General features: G+C 41.8%; 1 protein-coding gene across 1 annotated transcript; it reads right to left on the bottom strand.

Annotated features, from left to right (window-relative positions):
• Nucleotides 1-18,993: 18,993 nt before the first annotated feature.
• dctpp1 (dCTP pyrophosphatase 1) lies at nucleotides 18,994-20,192 on the bottom strand. The gene has a single exon (XM_069666551.1). It carries the CDS (start codon nucleotides 20,106-20,108, stop codon nucleotides 19,551-19,553), a length of 558 nt encoding a protein of 185 aa, XP_069522652.1. The 5' UTR covers nucleotides 20,109-20,192; the 3' UTR covers nucleotides 18,994-19,550.
• Between the last annotated feature and the right edge of the window lie 56 nt (nucleotides 20,193-20,248).

Raw genomic sequence — 20,248 nt, 5'->3', positions numbered from 1 at the left:
AAGGAAAAAACCAACAAACAGTGTTGAAGCTGTAAATACGCAGTCAGACCTGAGAGAGAGGGAATATATTACAAGACAAGGGTGGGGAACACATTGAAATAAGGTCAAAGGTCAAGAGGCAAATTCTAAATATGTCCGTTAAAATTCACCATAAACCCTTTAAAGTGATAATCTTTAAGATTTTCATTTAAATAAATGTCTGTTACTATCTATCGCCTAATCAGGTAACACAATGGTGATTGAGCCTGTGGCCCACTGATGAAAGCCTTTGTATTTGCAGTATTACAGACTGGGTGTCTGTGGTGACTTTCACAGAAAAAAAATCACAAGCGGCGCCCAGTTAGTGACGCGTTTTCCATCACCCAGCAGTGGTTGGTCTGCCAGAGAGAGTAGGCGGAGCTAAGCGGCTGCTTTTCCGCTCTCTGCAAGTGTTGCGAGTAAACAGTAATCTACTATGGCTGAACAAACAGAGAAAAAAGATGGATGACTACAGATCAAGCGGCAACCTCCGGTGTTGAAAAATGAAGCCAATGCGGAAGTGCAAAAAACTGCAGTTCCTCGAGTGGCCACTTGAGGCTGGCTCCAGAAAACAAGAAATAACATTACAGCAGGTGGGAAAATGCCCATTTTTACAGCTGAAATAAACATGTTTACAGCCTGGTACAAAAAACGGTTTTGTTATAAATAGCTAATTTTATTGTTCAGGATAACTGTACGGGGGGTGAAGTTTTTTATAACACACCCGTTTTAATTATATTAAGCCTTAAATCATAGGGGCCGGATCACTTGATTGACAGGTGGATCCTGCTGGCTGTCTGCTAGACGTCAACACAGGTGAAGTTAAGCTCAGTGTCTGTGTCTGTTTGTGTTGTTGGAGACTTTTGGGGATTTTTTCATTCAAAGTTTGGACAAATAATCTCTCTGTGGGATTTATGGAACTTTATGGCTGTGCAAGAAGTCTGAGCTCCAGCTTTTCGGTGAGTTGTGTGAGTGTTACTGCATTGAAATATCTTTAGCACTAAGTAGCAGGCATACTGTGCTCGCTTTAACTGCTTGTTAGCCTGTTCAGTGTTTATCAAACATTTATTTAATCGTCGGCCAGTAAATAGGAGTCAGGAGTTTAAGAGATTACAGCAGACTGCAGTGATGAGAAGATCGGTTATTTTAAGTTTCCCGTTACGTGTTTGCTCGCCGCTCTCTCACCAGGCGAGCGAGCAGCGAGTCCGCTACTTCTTTAGTCTGATAACTAAACACCTGCAGTCAGTCACCGACAGAATCTCCTCCTGGCAAACTAGCTCATACATTATTTACACAGTCTATGACTAATAACCGCTAGGTACGCTGAGGAGCATATAGCCTAGCTTCATAGCTGTAGCTGGCTGATTCATGCGGCCCGCCCATAGTCCTCAGCCATAGGCTGTAGCTCGGTCGCGCTCCGCCTCTTTGCCTGCCTCTGGATTAGCCGGCTCTGGCATTTCCAATATGGCGACCCCCAGTGGCGGCGCAATTTGGGCTTCAAGACGCTGCTTCAGAAACCAATGGGTGACGTCACTGAGACTACGTCCATTATTTATACAGTCTATGCTACAGATACAACTTCCAAAATAAGTGAAAATCCAAAGAAAAACAAACAAATTCGACGCTCAGATGAAGGCAAACAGTCTACAAAGGAAAGCGACCGTCAGCGAGGAAAATCAACAGTTACAACCGGAGCCAACGGTGAACGTCACACATGCGACACTGTCTGGATATCTGGGAAGTGTGCTCCCGCAATTACTGTCGCCATAGGTGCCGCTAAAGAGACAGAATCTGAGATCTTGAAGATTACCACTTTAATGTTGCACCAAAAAGTCATTTGCATGATATTGCACATATACACCATGTTGTGCACTATATTAATAGCAAGCGGTAATAGTAATATCAGAAAAGATTTATGGACTATAAAGTATACCTGTCGAGAGTCCCCATGTAATTTATCTAATGCCATCATCTAGCCCCAGTATTCATAAAGCCTCCGTCAGCTCCACTCTGCACAGCTGGAGGTGCGATATGCTGCTGGTACCCATCATCGATATCCACAGGTATTAATAATGACTGTGGTCCATGTATATTGCAGGCTTGCACCATGTGTGTTTTGACTTCTCTGCCTCCTCATGATCTGTGGGAGGACATGGCTCCATACATAATCTATGAGCTGCCATGTCTGAATGGAGATAAGGACGGCTGAGCGGCTCAGCTGCTCTGCCAGACGCTGCGACTGACGCTTCAGGACAACAAGTCGATGTAGAATTTTAAGGGCTGGTGGGAGGTGAAGATGGCCGCTGCCGGTATCTGCCAGATTTACTGTGCTGGATTATTTTTCAATTTCAATATGACAGCAACAGAGAATCTTTAAGTCATAATTTTGACCATTTTTAGTTCAATAAATGTTTGTAAAGTCTGTTTTGCCACAAGTGAACATTATGATTATAGAGACAATGACACGCTGATGAAGGCCCGTTCATTTGCAGTTTTCTTTCATACAACAAAGAGGATGTCAAGTCAACATTCAGAACAAGACTAGGTCAAAACCAGGTGAAAGCAGGTGTGCGCTGCGGACGTAGTTGAGGACAGTGGAGGAGCAGCCCCGCCTACTCCCAAAACACATTTCGTATAGACAGAGAGTCGCGTCAGTGGAGGTTCAATATGGTCCACAATCCACCATTGAGATGTCCCAACTCGCTCTCTCTATGGCTCTGAAAGTACCGTCACTTACACAGTCAGTCACATACAGACCCATGCGTAGGGCTGACCCCGGCAGTCAGCCAAAACTCCTCCAGCAGTGGTTGTGTTTATGTCCTTTAAAAGACCTCTTGGGCGGTCTTACATTATTGGATAATTAATTCAAATTAAACTATGACACAGAGCTGAATAATAGCTGCTGTGAAATGACTGCCTCGGGAACTTACAGTTTATTGTTATCAAAAACAGCTGTTTTAATAACAAGCTGCCTTGTTCAAGATGTTATTTTAGTCGTTCAGTCTGACATTTTTACTTTTCTGTGATTTGGTCAATAAAATTGTGTGTGTCTTGATCCTGATCTTCTCCAAAATGCAACAGAATCTTCGTTGGCACTTGCCACAACCTTCCACCAAGTTTCATACAAATTGGGCGAGTGCCTTTTCTGTAATGTTGCTGAAAAACTGAAAAAAACTAACTGAACTAAACACATTTTCAGATAAAGGTTAATAAGCTCTGCCAAGGTAAACCATAAGATCCAGAATATAAAAGTCGCACTGGAATATACAGAAGAAAGCCGCAGTCTGTTTTTCATTTGAAACACATTCAAAACACACAAATTACAGCCTACCATCTTTTTTCGCCATGTTGCTAGCTAGCAATCCTGCTAGCTAGCGGTGCAGTAGTTAAGCTCAGCCTACAGTAACGTTGATTGTTGCGAGGATGGCGGCTGCACTGGCGATCATGACGCAGCATGTCGGTGATGAAGATTTTGCTAGGTTTAAGCGCCATCGTCTGGGTTAAAATACCGTTACCCAATAACATATCACCCTCTACAGTTTATACCGGTGTGTTGGACACACTGGTAGGACGCAGCCCACTTTGGACTGTTAAAAGTGTGTCTTATACACCAGACTTTTTGCTGAAGTAATCAACTTTTAAGTAAAAATAAGTACCCAATCAAACTGCGTCAGCAGATACCCAGTGTTAAAACACTCCTGAACAACGATTGTGACCACAAAAACCTGACCAGGACATCTTTAATGCTTTCTAATCCAAGCAGAGCCAGTGTAAACTTGCGGGTCACAAGCCAGCTGGTACTTGACTGGAGTATGGTACAACTGAGCAAGTCATAGAAGGCTTCTACTGTCACTCTACAAGCACAATATTCTTCGGTGACATTACTCTTTCTCACGCCTCTCACGCTCTATGCAAAGTCTGTTCTAACTTCTAGCAATAGTATGTGGCTGGTGGGGGCTATTGTGCCAGAGTGAGCTGCCTTTTCCTCTGCAGTAGAGCTGAGTGACAGCTTGCTAGTGGAACCCAGGAAGAGAGTTGATGACCCCTGTTGTAGACCAAAGTGAGGAAGCTCCTAAAAGGTGACACAAGTAGCAGAGTGACAAGAGGAGGGAGCCGGGAACAATGGAGAGAAAAGGGGAGGAAGTGGAGGAGGGTAAAGAGCAAAAGAGGCAACAGTGTAATGACCATGGAAGAAGAAAAAACAGGGGGCAGAGGTCTCACTCTGAAAGAAAAATGAAGCCAGGGACTAAAGCACCCATAGCAGGTGTCTCTTTCAGCACAGGGACGCACACGGTATCAGAAGGCAGTTAATGGGGAAGGCTTTTTCAGGTCTAACCAGGGCTGATCTGTATTCTGTCACTGTTTGGTGAAACATAGGAGGGTGGTATTTATATAAAGAGCATCAGTACGCAGCTGCTGCTCCGAGAGTGATCGAGAATTCAAAACAGCCTCCCAGCGGGAGTTTACGGCAAACTCTAGCAGAGTTTATTTGAGGACGATGCAGCGTTAAATATTACAAAACAGGCACGCATGCACATGCAAATCAAATTCATCAAACAAGCTTTGAATGTTTTGAACTTTCTTGATCTTTTTCAGTTATTTGTAACAAACAATAGCAGCTGATGATGGGGAATTGTTTGGCTCCGAGTAGTCTCAATGGCTGGCTGCATGTCGTGTTATTGGCAGAAATGCAACAGCGAATCAGGTGTGGACAATTTCTGGTTATTCCACGTGGAGGGAATGAGAGCGGAGGACTGCCTTGATGATGCTGGTTTCGCTCCAGAAGGGTACAGCAGTATCTCCAGCAGCTGGCGCCGCTCAGCACCGGCCTCTGTCAGAGCAGCTGCTGCAGGTAGGCACTCTGGGAGGCTAAATACGTCCACGGAGGCCTGATCTTTGAGCACAGCAGCGGAGCCAAAGTGCAACAGCAGGATTTCTCAGCGGGGTTTACAGACCGAACTGCAATGCTCAAAACACCTGCCCCTTTTTATAGCGCACACTTTATCCTTCTATAGAAAGTCATTCAACCTTTGCACGTAGCAGAAGGGACAACGATATCCCTTTCCCACACCTTTGCACAAACCCAAATCACGTCCAGTGGAATCCAGAGTGTCCCCTCTGTCAACACCGCCTCCTCAAAATGACTCCTGAAACAGAACACCTGGATTTTGTCTTTGTAACAGAATGAGGAAAGCCGTTTAATGACTATATGAAAAGCCGCAAGATATTTAGGAAGAACATAGCTGCAAAATGTTCAGCGACTGTTTTAATTAGCTCTCTCTTCATTATCTGCTTCTAGAAAGGAAAGAATGAAGGATTTTAATTGTTATGTTAGTCAACAGCAAACACCTGCTTTAAGAAAGTTTGGTTCTTGGTAAAGTAAACACATTGTAGGCTACAGAAATTTAGCTGTTCAACACAAAGCTTTGACTATTCCAGCTCCACACCAAACTCAAGCTACTTGAGAAGACAGGATTGGGCAATCATGAGCAAGCCGTCACCAGACATCGGACATTTCCTCACCATTGTTTTTTACAATATAATGTAACCAGATGAAAGATTTCAGTATTAAAGTCGGCTGAAGCTAGCAGCAGCTTGGCTTGCAGTCCCCAAATCCTCACCAAGGAACACTGTTAAGAGCTTATGATCAATGTACACTGAAGAATATCGAAACAAGCTAGCAGCAGCTCAGCTCCCAGCCCCACCTACTTCCTGTGAGGAGTACTAAAAACTGCCTTTTTTTACTGTTTTACTGGTTTTAATAACCAGGCCTGTTCGTTTCAGAGAGGAAGAGACCTCCACAGCTTAGTCTGCTCCCATTAAGAAGCTCACGAAGAGAGAGAAGTCTGGAGGGTCATTTACAGACTCTCACAGCAGACAGCCCTAGAGGAAAGGTCGAATTGATTAACATTTAAGCTAAACTACAATCTTTCTTAAATCTTTACAAAGTTTCTTTTTTGTTGCTTTCGAGCTGATCACAAGATATGAATTCAAACCCTGGTCGGTGATGCAGAGCTTTGTAAGCCTTACCACCTTACTTGGACTTTAGTGAACTGCAAAAAACATAGTTCCAAATATATGAGGCAAATAGGAAAATTGGAGTATATAAACGTAACTCGTGGAGGTATGTTTGCTGATTAAGCATGAAGGGTATTTTGGGTCTATGTTGGGTCAATACACTTGGAAGTTTATTGGGTACGCCAACATGGAAGCTAAAACCAATGCACGCTAATAAAAAAGTCCTGCAACAGTCATGAAGAATACAAAGTCCAGCTTTTGTTAAACTGTCTCCGAGGCTGCAGTTTGTGGTCATGCTGCATTGTTCTGACAAGTGTTTCTATTATTTAGTCCACCCCATTTAAACCAATGAGAGTGGCCTAAATAATAACCTCTCTGTGTGCACCTAAAACGCCCTACTAACCTTCATGGAGGTCGGATTTACTGCAGGACAGAGGCTTTGTTCTGTTGTCATACTTTGTGACTTTACGAAGCTCCGATGTTCACGCAGTTGTGGCGCCAAATTCATAGAACAAGTCAAACACGCGGTTGTAAAATCAGACTGTCAGCAAAATGTTCGGGGGGAACTAGAAGACCCTCTAAATTCTCAGTATATTCTTTATGAATTCTGTGTTAATAGCTCCCATAAAATTGATATAGTTAGCAGAATACAGAACAGAAAGTATCTCCTCATAATAACACCTCAAATCCCTATAACTTATAAATCCCACCTCTCATGTCATATTAAAAAAAGGGGATAAAGCGAGGATTCTCTTTAAAACAGGCTGTCCTGTCCATGTGGAAACTGAATATTACAGTCTCTCTTGCAACATCCAACGCCGTCAGTCTTATTAATCATTACAGTCTCAGTAAAGATTTAACGGGGTGCAAGAGCTGAAAATGTCTGGGATGTTAAAAGTGTTTGACAGGACAGGCTGTTAGCCGACCATTTGTTATTTTACTACTGAAGGAAACTATTTTTCTGCCATGTTTTTGCACCTCTTGCCTCGCTCTTGCACAAGCTTACAATGCATCACGTACACAATAATCAACAGCGATAGAGCATCGTTAACTAGGGAGTATTTTGAAGTTTTTGCATATAATGGATGTGGAGAGGCCTTCAGGATGTATAAACTGTGGGATTAGATTCAATATTCACAAAGCCGTGTAAACAGAAAGAGGAGAAGGTAATGTGGAAGCATTAAGAGCTTTCACCTGTTGAAATCCAGAGTGAAATCTGCTGCATTACTGCAGACGTACACTTCGGTCACTCCTTGAACTTTCCGTCTTTCTCTTCCTGAGTGACTCACTGTTTTATTTTTATCAATGTGAAGAGGGAGCCCCCCTGCTGGCTCCCTCAGGGTGGACTCCTCAGGAAACATCACACAGGGAGGAGGGGGAGAGAGAGGGAGGAAGCAAAAGAACGAAAGAGAGAGTGACAGAGAGAGCAAGCAAGAGACAGAGAGAAAGACAGAAAGAGAAATAAAGAGATGGCAGATAGACAGAGAGAGATAGGAGATAGAGAGAGAAGGAAAGAAAGAAAGAGAAAGACAGATAGAAAGATGAAGAAAGAGATAGAGAGAGGACAGACAGAGAAAGAAAGAGAGGAAAAGAGAGAGAGACAGAGGGAGTGACAGAAAGAAAGAGGTAGAGAAGAGACAGACAGCAAAAAAGAGAAAGATAGACAGCGATAAAGACAGACAGAGAGAGAGAGAAATAGAAAGAGAGTGAGAAAAGAGAGAGAGACAGATACAGAGGTACAGAAATAAAGAGATAGACGGATAGAGAGAAAAGGAAAGAAAGAAAAAGAGACAGAAAGTTAGAGGACAGAGAGAGAAAGAAAGAAAGAAATAGAAAGGGAAAGAGAGAGACAGAGAGAGGGAAAGAAAGAGAGAGATGGAGAGAGAGAAATAAAGAGAGAAAGACAGGTTAAGAGGCAGAGAGAGAGAGAGACAAATATAAAGAGAGAGATAGAGATAGAGAGACAGAGAAAGAGAGACAGACAGATAAAGAGAAAGATAGACAGGCATAAAGATAGACAGAGAGAGAGAGAGAAAGGGCTCCTCCCTGTGGCGAGGCTGCAGCTGTCCATCTCAATGAGAGGGCGAGAGACTCCTCCATAGCAACAGTCCTACATAGCAACAGTGTCTTGAATAAAGATAGCCTTGGATGCCATTCAGAGAGGATCTCGTATCTTCAGTCCTTAGAAAAGACTGAGGACAGTGTGAGAGTATCATATGCAGGCTGCTTTGCATGAATCCAGCCGTCTCTTCTGCTTCATATCCAGTTTTTACAAGTGACTGCATGCTGTTAGATTGAAGTAGTAAGAGATTCACTCCAACTAAAGACTGTGAAATAAAAAAAAGTCAGCCGCTGAATTCCAGTTCATGGCAGACAGAGAGAAGAAAGGTGAAACATAAAAAAAAAGTGGGAAATCTGCTCAGAACAGAAACAGCTAGCATGGAGCGTTCAAAGACTTAACATCTGCATTTGAATAACAGCACCTCTCGGCCCCTCCAGGAGAGACGTCTCTACCAAGAATTTGTCACTCTCTATTTGAACTTTTCCTCCGTCATTTCCACACTCCCCGTGATGAATCATTCACAACCCTGAGCTGGAAATGAGAGCCGACAGGACAGAAACTTGCCTCATATTGAGCTCGCCGCAGCCGGCCCAAGTCCAATTTCAGTCCAACAATGCAGCACTTTGATCAGTCTGTACGGCTGATTTGGGATGTCACTGCTAACCGTCTATCACTCCCACGCAGCCCCTCCAGGAGCAGGAGGGCTGGGCACGCTGTGAAGGGGACATGCCAGGAAATCGGGAGCAGGGTGATACTAGAAGGTGGCTGACTTCCACATCAAAGATGACTGCAGGCCAAAATTACTGTGGCAAGTATAGTAAGATAGCACGTTTGGCCATGAGGTGGAACTCAACTTTTCTGTGTCTTCTCTTCCATATTATTAAAGAGAGTTCATTTGTTTTCCGTCATTCACACCAAGTAACATTAAGGGACCCACACAATGACCTTAGCAGAATTATTGCCTATGTTGCTGATGCTATATATACCAAATTGTATAGAAATATCTCAGAAACCAGCGGATATATTCCTCTGGGAACAATGGCCAACTTCTCGGTTTAGCCAGCGGTCAGTGATAAAAGACAAACACTCGACACGCTAATCTCCAACCCCTCTCCGGCGCGATGCTATGCTCCGCCGGTAACTTCTGCGACTCCTTGTGCTCTCAGCTACAAATTCCCCCCCCCCTCCCTCCAAGCAGCGCCCAAAGATCGTTCCAAATTTGTAGTGGCAAGTTTGACAGACCGAATGAGTAATAGATACAATATTGCGCTAACCACCGTAACATCTTCAATGTTTACTAACCCTGTCTCCGGCACGTTTGTGACGTGAGACGGTGACGTAGCAGAAAAGAGACCGACAGGAGTATACTTCACTGGCAATGGGAGCAGAGACAATCGGCATCTATTAGCGGGTCTTCCTGGGTCTGAAAAACCTGCCTCAACATGCTAAATCGAGGTGGAAAAGAGGTATAACTTTCTATGAGAAGCGACGGTGTGTTCAGATGAGAAGCGAAATTCGCCCTTTCAGACATGCCTACATAATAATCACCATAATTTCTTGGTTCATCCCTCATGGAGCGCCTGTCATCTGTTTCTGGTGAGTCTCAGTTTATCTATAAATAATAAGTTACAGTATGAACCAGAAAAAGAAACACATTTTCTTGTGATTTACTGGCAACTTAACGGGTTGTTAAGGTTGTTTAAATTACAACATTATGATGCAGATTTGTAAAAAGCCAACATGCTGTCAGGCCTTTGTCAGTTGTGATGCATTCCAGGAAGTGGGGAAATCCAAATCCATCAGATACCTCAAGTCATTTGTTCCATCAGCAGTTAGGTTCACAAACAAGCTATAGGCACTGTTGCCATAACACATGACTGTTGGCTTTGTATCTATGATATCCATGGTAGTTATGTATTATATGTATTCATGTCTCCTGTCCTTGTATTTATGTCTTTTATGATGTGTATTGCTTGTGTGTGCTACTGTTGCAAACAAAATTGCCCCTTGGGGACAATAAAGATTTTCCAATCCAATTCAATCCAAGCAGGTTTGTTGCTCAATTTTTTTGATCTAGAACAGATTGTTAGCAGCACTTGCATGCAGATATCTGTTGGTAGAGATTAATAAAAAGCTAAACTGTTTTTAGATGACCGCCAATGGGAGCTGGGATGGCATGATGGCGGATTGTCTGCTTTTGCTCTCCCAACACGTACTGGTCAATACTACTCAGACTACAAAGTTACTACAAATGGAGCAGGAACACTTCTCCTAAAGGCACACCCTGCGTGTACAGATTCAAAAAAAATTTGTAGAATCGAAAATTAATTACAAGATATAGATTCAGCATCCTATAATATTTTTTTAAAATATACATTACCTATTTTTTAGAAGATAATTTTTGCCACATTTTGTGTGGATTATCAACCAGTATTTATGGTTTATGTCAATCAAAGCATTCAATCCCTCAGTACACGCTATACTGTACAAAAAAGCTGGATTCTCCTGCAAGCAGAGCTGCGCTAACAATGCCTACATGCCTACCCTGGATGCATTAGCTGCAAGAAGCAGTAGCTGTATACTAGCCTCGCTTTAGCCCTTCACATGGCTTGAATAAATATACGGCTAAAACCGGAGTCATGTTCTGGGCTGACACATGTGCTCTGTGTAGTGTTAAGAAGCTGGTTTGGCAGAGACAAATTATATACTTGCAGATCAAAACATGGTTGGTGATGCTTTTAAGCTAATTTGTTTACGAAGGAAAATGTAACATATTCCCATTGTGTAGGAAAGTTGTCCACATTGACACCAACAAAAAATGTAAAGACACACTTCAGATGCTAAAACATCGATTCATTCTGTGTGCACAAGGTCACACAGTTTGAAAAAGAAGGTGACAGGATCATTTTAATGGTTTATATAGGATACCTTTAAAAGAATTGTGTTTTAGCCAGTCCTGAGTCTTTTTAATGCTGCACAGCTCAATCAAAAGACAATCCTGCTGCCTCTCACTGTCACATATCCGCTCTGCTGCTCCTGGCTCCCCGTGGCTGTTATGAGAATGGGACCTGTGCCTGTTCTGTCACACTTTGATCATTCCTCACATTAACCATTCGCCTGATACATCTGTCAGATGCATTTCACAGTTATGCTTTCACACAATTTAGTACCTGCTGAACCTACAGGGGTCGGACACAATAGCAGCAACACCTGTGCAATCGAATGCAATCCGGCGCTGGAGCCCTGCAACAAATGTTTCAAGTCTTTGTCAGACCTCGACAGAAGTGCGAGATCCTTTTTGGGTTGCTGGTTTTCTGCAACTCAACTTCAAATAATCTTCAACAAGTACAAAGCAACTTTAAGACACATATGGGCAAGAGATTGCCAAATGACCATTTCTTCAAGTGTACTGTTCTTTATGTCACGCTCCTAAACTCTGACGGTGTCTTTTCTCTCTCTGTTCTGTCTTTGTATCACTGACACAAAGAGAGATAGGAGGACGTCAGAGACAACAAACATCTGAATGTTTCTGTCAGTGGAAATATAGCTTCACTATCTCATTGAGCTCTTTGGGAATTCTTGACAAAAACAGACACTCTATCTCAGACTGTTTGCTCCCTTTGTTTCGAGGAATACAAGAAAGCCTCTGTATATTTGTTCTCTTCTGCTTTGTTTGTTTTCATTCACTTTTAGCTGTAAAGTCAGGAAATTATTAGCTAACAAACTGATCATTTGGAAATCTTAAATTACACTCATTGATTCACACTTCTTAGAGTTGTTAAGCAGAGGGAAATTACTTCCTTTTCAACATAAGAGAGCAGTGATGAAGAAAAGTGTGAAGCTTTGGTTGTACTGCAGTTAAAGCAAAAAATATGAACATCCAGCCTGAGTCAATCACAACCACTTATCTAATATGGGGCGGGTCTACATTTTGACCTTTTCGTATACAAACACGATGGCTGCCACTAATCTGAATCTGTATGAAACAAACTGGACAGTAGCTCATATGACATACAAACGTACGTGAAGACAGCAACAACCTCTTGTGCACTCTGCACACACAGTCTCTAAAGGAGTGACAACGTTTAGCCTTGCATTGTGGGTTTGCTTGTTTTTGCACTGCTGATACAGCACCGCTGCTTAGGGGTGGGAATCAGGTTAACTCGCTTTACGATTAGGGCTGGGTATCGATAAGGATTTCTCAATTGGATTCCGATTCACAAGGTCCTGATTGGATTCGATTTCCGATTAGATCAATTTGGATAGGGGTATTTCAGTTACAATATCAATGCACCTCTAACCTGGTGCATTATCAAAATTACTAATGTTTACAACAAGAATTGACCCTAACTAAGTTACATCATGTACTTTTTATCTAACATGACAAACACACAGCAGTCAGTACAATAACAATTTTATGAATTTGATCGCCTATGAACTTTTTGTCCAGTTTCAGATTTTTAGTCTGTACACCTGGCTCATGGTTTTGATTAAACAAACTGGGGTTCAACTTGCGCAAGATTTGTCCAACAGCGCGAAGAACAAAACCACATGAGACTATGAGTTATAGGGAACGGCATATTGAATAACAACATGCCGAAAATACACTTGCGGCGAAAAGAAAACGCTAACAGAGAGTAACAGAAACATCAGTGCAAAACTAACTTATGCTACTGTCTTTCACATTTTCCTTTCAAAAAGTGTGTCAACAGTACATGCAGAGGGAATATAACTAAATTAATAAATAACCATTATTGACTGTAGGATTTAGTACCAGGTATGCAGGAATTTATCAAAGCTGGTTCACTAAATATTTTGGGATTAACAGGGATGAAGCATTACAGCAACAAAAAAAATTCAAAGCGGGGAAACTTGAATATTCTGTTGCTGTAAATGGTTTCCACACTCTTCCACAGAGCTGTGTCGAACAGCTTATCAGGTAGCACTTGGCCTTGTTGACAATGATAATAAAATCTGTTAAATAGCACATTGGCAGCTCTGCATTTCACACTAAGTATACAGTCGCACATTGAAACCAACAGCACTAGCCCATCAGTTTCACACTTCAATAGCCGTCCTTATTTCTGTTCTCTGCAGAGCTTGATTCAAAGAAACAGCAGCACTTTTTACAAAACCTTCCTCAACAAGTCCACCGCCTTTGATGTGGTTCTAACGTCATTTCAATAATCTATCATTGTTGACAGGAAGTTCCCGACTTCATATCTAACGAAACTTCAATTCCACAGTGTCTGCAAAGCAACAAAAAGCTGTTCACTCAACTGTTATTGTTGAAAATCCCTAAGTAGCAGAGACGGAGACTGGCCTGTACTTGACGCGCTATCATTTATTCATTCGCTGTAACCGAGTTCAGTTCAATTCACTTTCATTTGTCCCGGAAAGGCAATTTGTTTCCATCAAAGTGCACATGAAGCATTATAGATGATACAAAACAATACGCCAGAGCATTCAATGCATACAAAAATACCAGGCTGCAAAAGAGACCAACATGCATCTGAAGAGCAACAGCAGACTGTGTGTTTTGTCAGCTACTGTTTCCCATAGTGGTACCCTGCGCCTTAAGAGTTCAGGTTAGACGTAGCAGGTTTGGTAAGGGAAGATGATTCAGTCTTTGGCACAACAGGATTCATATCATAAAATAGTGCACTCCAGACAAGTAAAAGAAAGATCAGTCAGCCACCCACCTTACCAACTGAGTAGCTGTATTACTAAATGGATACAGACTAGTAGCACATAATGTATTTGGCGTCTAGAGACTGACCTCGATCACATCCTGCAAGCAAACACCAACCTCAGCACAGAGAACATCGAGGAGTGACGATGATAAACTAACCCACAGGGATATCAGGGTCTTCAGGTGGACACAGAGTTAGAGAGGGGGTTATAAAATGCTGCATTAGATGTGATATTTGCAGCAGTGTCTGTATGGCTGCTATCCCACTCACAGCTCAGACCATCAGATTATAAAAGTTTAGTTGAGTTTTTCTACATCCAAACTTACTTCAAAATGAGGCGAACAGACTTGGACATTTTAGATATAAAGTGTAAAGGAGAAGATCACCATCAATTTTGAATAAAAGCCTAAGGATGATAGCAAATTATAGAGTACATACAAGAAAATGTGAAAGTGCTATAGCCATGTTGAGATTGCTTTTAAGCCATTATTACAGGAATATTATTATAATGGAGCATGTGCTAGTCAGCACCATGTTGATATTTCAAGAGCGACTATACAATAAAGTATAGCCTACTTTGTCAAGCCCCTATACAGGACTGTCAAATCCTCCTACTTGAGACTTGAGTTAACAGCCAACTGGCAACACCACAAAAACACCGACAACCTTGGGGGCAAGTACCTGCATAAAACAAAACCATCCAATATTAATATGATTTTCAAACACACTGTATTCCACCAGTATGCCAACTAAAAGCAATAAAGCATCATAATCCACGTGCAAACAAAAAGAAAAGGCCCGGCCTTTGCAAAAGATGAATATGTTCCTTACAAAGATCTGTCAAATATCGATAAAACAGACAAAGTAAAAGGCTAACAGCTGACATTACAGAGCACACAGATGAAGCGAGCTAATAAGAGCAAACTCTTACCTTTATAGCCTTTAACCTTGAAGCGCAGCTGTTTCTAGCAGACAAAGCTAAATGCCAGCTAATGCCGAAAGTGTCAATGGGTAAACAATTACACTTCCGCTAATCGCGTAGGTGGACTTTTTTTTGGGCAGGTGTGCTAATTAACAATGCTAAGCAACGTCTGCTGTGTTGAAGTTGATGTTAATGCGATTCATAAAGCAGCAGGTGGCAGCATTGAGCCGAGGGGGTAACTAATTAACAAGGTAACCGTCGGTAGCTTAGTAACTATAGGTTGCTAAGTAACCGCCCTTCAACCGTTATGTGATACAACTGTAAATTATACCATCTGTGAACGTGGCAGCAAACCAGAGCAGGCAGGCATTCCCATATAGGCTACTGTATAAAAGGATGTATATGTATACAGTCATTGGGCATGCATACTCCATTACTATTCCACGCTTCTCTCCTCTGTTGTTTATTGGTATAGGCTATTTGTATGAAACATGTATTTGTCTATCTGCTCTATGTGGTCAAGTTGAAAACTGTCAGTATTATTTTGTCTGGAAAGTGATGCACGTTCAATAAAGCAATTAAAAAGGGTTTTAAAAAGACAGAGAGAGAAAGGCTTTCCATTGCAGATAAGAAAAGCACAGGTGGATCCAATAACATTAACGATGACTCTTTTCAATTTCTATTGACCTGTGCCATTGAGCCAGCTTGCGCAAGGTCACTGGAAGCGGCATACCTTTAATGAAAAGCAGCTTTAATTAGTGTTATTGACAACACCTGTGCTTCTCTTGTTATCACATGTCTTCGGTGAAAGAGCTTATCATGGCCACCAAACATTTCCGCAGCTTAATGGCTACTGGGATGAAGGACAACCAGAGCTACAGATTAAAGCCACAGGTCCCAAAGGCGTACGAAATGGGATAAACAGACTGAAAAAATTAACATTGCTTATTCTTAACGTTTCAGTTGGCATGAAATTCATTCAATGATTCATTCAAGGAGATTGATTGTCCTCAGGCTTAAATTTGTCATTGATTTTGAAGCACTTCTTAATATTGTTTTGAAATGTGCAATAAAACTAGAGTTATTATTATAACATAAAATAATAGATACGGGAGGAATTATATTTTTCAGTCTGTATCTCACTCTGCCTTTGTGAACAATGAAGATTGAACTGATTGTAAACTGTGGAGAGACACTTGTGTAAATGTTTAATCATTGGCAGTAGCGTTGGCTCAGCTGTCAGGTTTATGAAAAGGAAGAAAACCGACATATTGATGCTCAGAATGGATCAGTTTGGGGTATTCATGTTATTGTCTCTGTCAGCAGCAAACAAAAGGGAAGAAATCATGCCTAGCCATTAGTGATGGTCCAATATGAAAGAGTTTGTGTGCGTTTCTCTGTGTGAGTGTGTATCCGTGTATGTGTGGGATGCAATGTGATGTGAACCCCTGCTGCTGGGTAACCCCATGTGTGAGATCTGACAGCTCCCACTGCTGTCTCTATGACAGGATAAAAGAGCGTCTATGTGTGTGTGACTCAGAGAGTGAAAAGACGGAGGAAGTGGCCAGAAAGAAAAGCTTATTCACACAAAATATAAATATATTCACTCAAGTCAGTTTCTCTTTGTAAGCTTATCTGTGTGAGCATGAAAAAGAGGCATCCAACATCGTTTTGAAACTGTCAATAAGCAACAACTACCCTGATGGTAGCCCATCTACTGGGCCGATCCACTTAAAATAAAAACTCATCAAGTCTTTGGGGTAATTAAGCCCTCAGCGCCGCCTTCAGACAACAAATAGCACCATGGGAAACTTCTAATTTCTCTCTCAAACGTGAAGAAACGAAACCACAAAACGTCTCCTGAGGCCTTACTTTGAGCTAATTTTTTTTAACAACTATGAAGACTGAAAGTATCGATAAGTGAGATAAACAAGCAGCGAGACTGAAGCCTGCAAGTCAAGATAAAAGGCGCACACTTAGTTCCCTCTTTCGGGGAAAGAAATTGTAACATATTATCTATTAGATGTAACCTTGAAAGGCCATTAAAGATGCACTTTGCAGTTCTTGGTACTCCGTCTTTGCACGATTTAGAGCAGTGCAAACAAAAACTCTGCCTGCAAACGTACAATTTACTCTGATGTAGGCCTATTTGTAGCAATTCCAAGCCATTTGCCCACTCTAGCTGTAAAAAAAAAAGACTTCCATGAAATAGCATGTAGGGCGGACATGAAGCACTCTTATCACCAGCAACTGGAATCCACCGTTACATATTAGCTCTTAAGTGTGCTTAAAGTCTTAAGGACTTATACGGATTTCTCAGAGTATCCCTATCACTGCAGCGAGGGTTAACATGAAGGCAGATTCCGTTAATAGAATTATTTCACAGCTTCAGCGGGCAGATAAGGAGAGAGAGTGTTGAAAAGTTATAGTTCGTATACTGCAGAAGAATGTGCAAACTATACTTAACACCTGCCCGTCTGTGTATGCTGCATGAAGCCGTCTAATCGATGCAAACATTGATTTTATGTTTGCTTTTTATTCACTTGGCGCTCGGTTCAGGGACTGATTAAGAAGGTCTTATTTTACATCTGACATATTATATGTGAAGTTTGATGCCAATTAATAATATGGAAATGTGCTACACTTCCCTTTATGTTGTAGTCTAAAAAATGCAGGAGGAACTGCAGGCCGAACAGTGAGGCGAGTGAGGTAATTGCAGCATGCTACAATCGCTGGAACACCAGAGATAGCACTTAAAAGTTTGCCAATCTCCCATTTAATATGCATAGTTTTCGAAAAGTGTTCACTGTGCATTATATAACTCAAACTATAACTAAGGAAGGGATAAAATTATGCTAAAAATTACATCACTTTCTGCTCTAAAACCGCATTTTGTGGGGGATGTCAGAGATAAGAATTTATGATCATGAAAAAGAAATTCTGGGGAGCTACTTTGGGAGTTTTTCTGTTCTATGATTGAGAGAAAAAAGAAGAGCTTACTCCTTGTTTTTCACATAACCCTCACTCCATAAAGCTTCAAATCAAAGTGATGTATTTACACATTACAGGGCCAAAAGAGGAGGAGAGTTTGCATATCCTGCTTTTTGGGTAAACACCAAGAAAAGTGGACAATTGCTCATTGTTAATGTGGCGTGCCGTGTCATCTCTGCTTAAGTAAAAGCTGTTTACTTTGAAGTGAGGCTCCACTTGCGCACAGAGCAACATTTTAGTGATGCATGACCGTTCTCCTTCGCAGCCTGTGGATGACTCATGCTTCTGAGTGAATACCAGAGCATACAGCTGAGGGCAATGTTTGCGTCTCCAAACACATCAAATGAGAAATCAGACAGACGTTTTCATCACTGCGTTACACTAAAGGACTGTCTCTCCCCTGTGCGCACACACACACACACACACACAGATGTGTTTTACATCTCTAGTTTTTGTTCAAAGGTTTATCAAAGTTTTAATTCCAGGTGGAATATTTTGGTCGAGCCAGCTGAAAAATGATCCTCGCTTTGCAACACCTTTCCTCCTGCTGATTTAAATAAAATGGTTACACGCTCAGAGTAAATCTTTACATCATCGCTCTGTGGGCTCAGGGTGTAGAGCAGGAAGTGTAGATGGTTCAATCCCAGCTCTTTAAAGTGTCATTGGGCAAAACACTGAACCTCAGAAACAACCTTGATGTTAAGGCATGCCTGCATTGTAGCCTGTTGCTTTAAATATATGTGGGGAAAAGACACTATATAAATGCAGTCTATGGTCAGTGAGTTAATCTACTAAGTAATTTAACTTCGGCCATTTTCAGGCAACACGGTGATGCTAAATGTTGTCAAGGGAAGCTTGATACACTTGTGTTCAATGGTGCATATTGCTTTGTATTGCAAAACAATTTCTTCTTATGTATTAGTCAGCCCATTTCTATTAGTTTTCAATAGACTTCAGTCTTAACAATACCTCCCAGTAAAATGCAACATAATTTAAAATGTATCACAGTCCAGCCTCCAAAATAATCATAAAATTGAATCAACACCTTTCTTAAAAAGAGTTTCAATAATAAATGAGAATTATTACCTTTATAAAACCAGGATTTACTTCAGGGCTGTTGTATTCTTACACCATTAATCACAGCTAGGTGCACCCATTAAGATGTTAGAAATGTATTACCCGGCTTCTATGTTTACCCACAGGCTACTCCTCCCATCCCAACCATTTTAACAACTTCGCGAATAAAGTGAAAAATTCACAAGACAGAATCAAAGCAGTTTTTACTTGGGGAAAATATCTAACAATTGGAAATAAAACAGATCATTAGATCTAGATGTGAGATAAGATTAAATGACAAAACCTAATGGCAAAAAAAAGATGTCACAAGTACTCTTTTGGGTCAGGATAATCAACAGTCTGCTTTAACTCCATTTACTCTCTAATCCACTCCACTCTTAAACTGGAGCAAAACTGTAAGTTTTAAAATGTTAGAGAAATACATTCTTCCAAATACCCCCAAAGGTACAGACAGAACCGCATTAATATTTTCTGCTGAGAGTATGCTTTGCCTCAACTACCCTCAGGCACATCAATGATCAAACTAAAAACAGGATTTAAAAGTTACCCTCAGTAAAAGCAGAAATACAGTGTTTCTCAAGTGCCTTGCCTACTACTAAATTTTGCATTGCATGTGTAGGATAACAAATGTATCACATGAAACACAAAGGGTAAGAGCATTTAGATAGATAGACAACCCAGAAAAAACCCAATTTGAACTAAGGGATAAAATGTTTCGTAAACAGCAGCTCGAGCAATCACTACAACCAGTGTTTTGTAACAACCAAGCTCAGTCCTTGTATTCGGTGTACTTTTTGGCCGATCCGTGAACTTTGCTCGCGGGGTATTTCAGTCGGTTTAGGGCCATTTTCCGAAGCACAGCTTGAGGAAGGTCCACGCGGCACTTCTCGGCAAGCTCCACCAGGTAGATCAACACGTCGCTGAGTTCTTGTGCCAGCTGCTCCCTCTCCGACTCGGTCCAGTCCGGGAGGCCCTCGGCCACCTCCCCTCGCCACTGGAAGAGCTCCGACACTTCACCCACCTCTCCGACCATAGCCAGCAGCAGGTTCCGGGGCTGGTGGAACTGGTTCCAGTCCCGCTCGTCCGTGAACTCTGCTTGCATCCGCCTGATGTCCTCAACCGTGGGCTCGGCACTGAAGGTGAACCTGTCCGCCCTCTTGGCTTCTCCGTTCTGGAGCTTGGAGTGACACGAGTCCTCGGCTGCTGCTGCTCCGTTCTGGAGCTTGGAGTGTGACTTGTAAGCAAAAGCGCCGTTGCTGCCATTTGAAGACGCCGATGGCACGTCACCGTTAATTCCACATGCTTCCTTTCCGTTTGTAGCCATCATGTTGTATAACTTTTATCAGTGGTATCAATAAAAGCAAACTTTCAAGGTCTGTAAATAACCCGATCAGCAACTACCATGTGAAGAAGTCCCGCCAGTTGTCAAAACGGAAGTGATGTAACTTATATCGGAAGCCGGGGTCT

This window comes from Semicossyphus pulcher, unplaced genomic scaffold (assembly GCF_022749685.1).
Source record: "Semicossyphus pulcher isolate SPU_LCO1_2020_fin unplaced genomic scaffold, fSemPul1.0.p SCAF_17, whole genome shotgun sequence".
Taxonomy (NCBI): domain Eukaryota; kingdom Metazoa; phylum Chordata; class Actinopteri; order Labriformes; family Labridae; genus Semicossyphus; species Semicossyphus pulcher.
The sequence above is the reverse complement of the archived record's forward strand: the minus strand, read 5'-3'. Positions and strand labels throughout refer to the sequence as shown.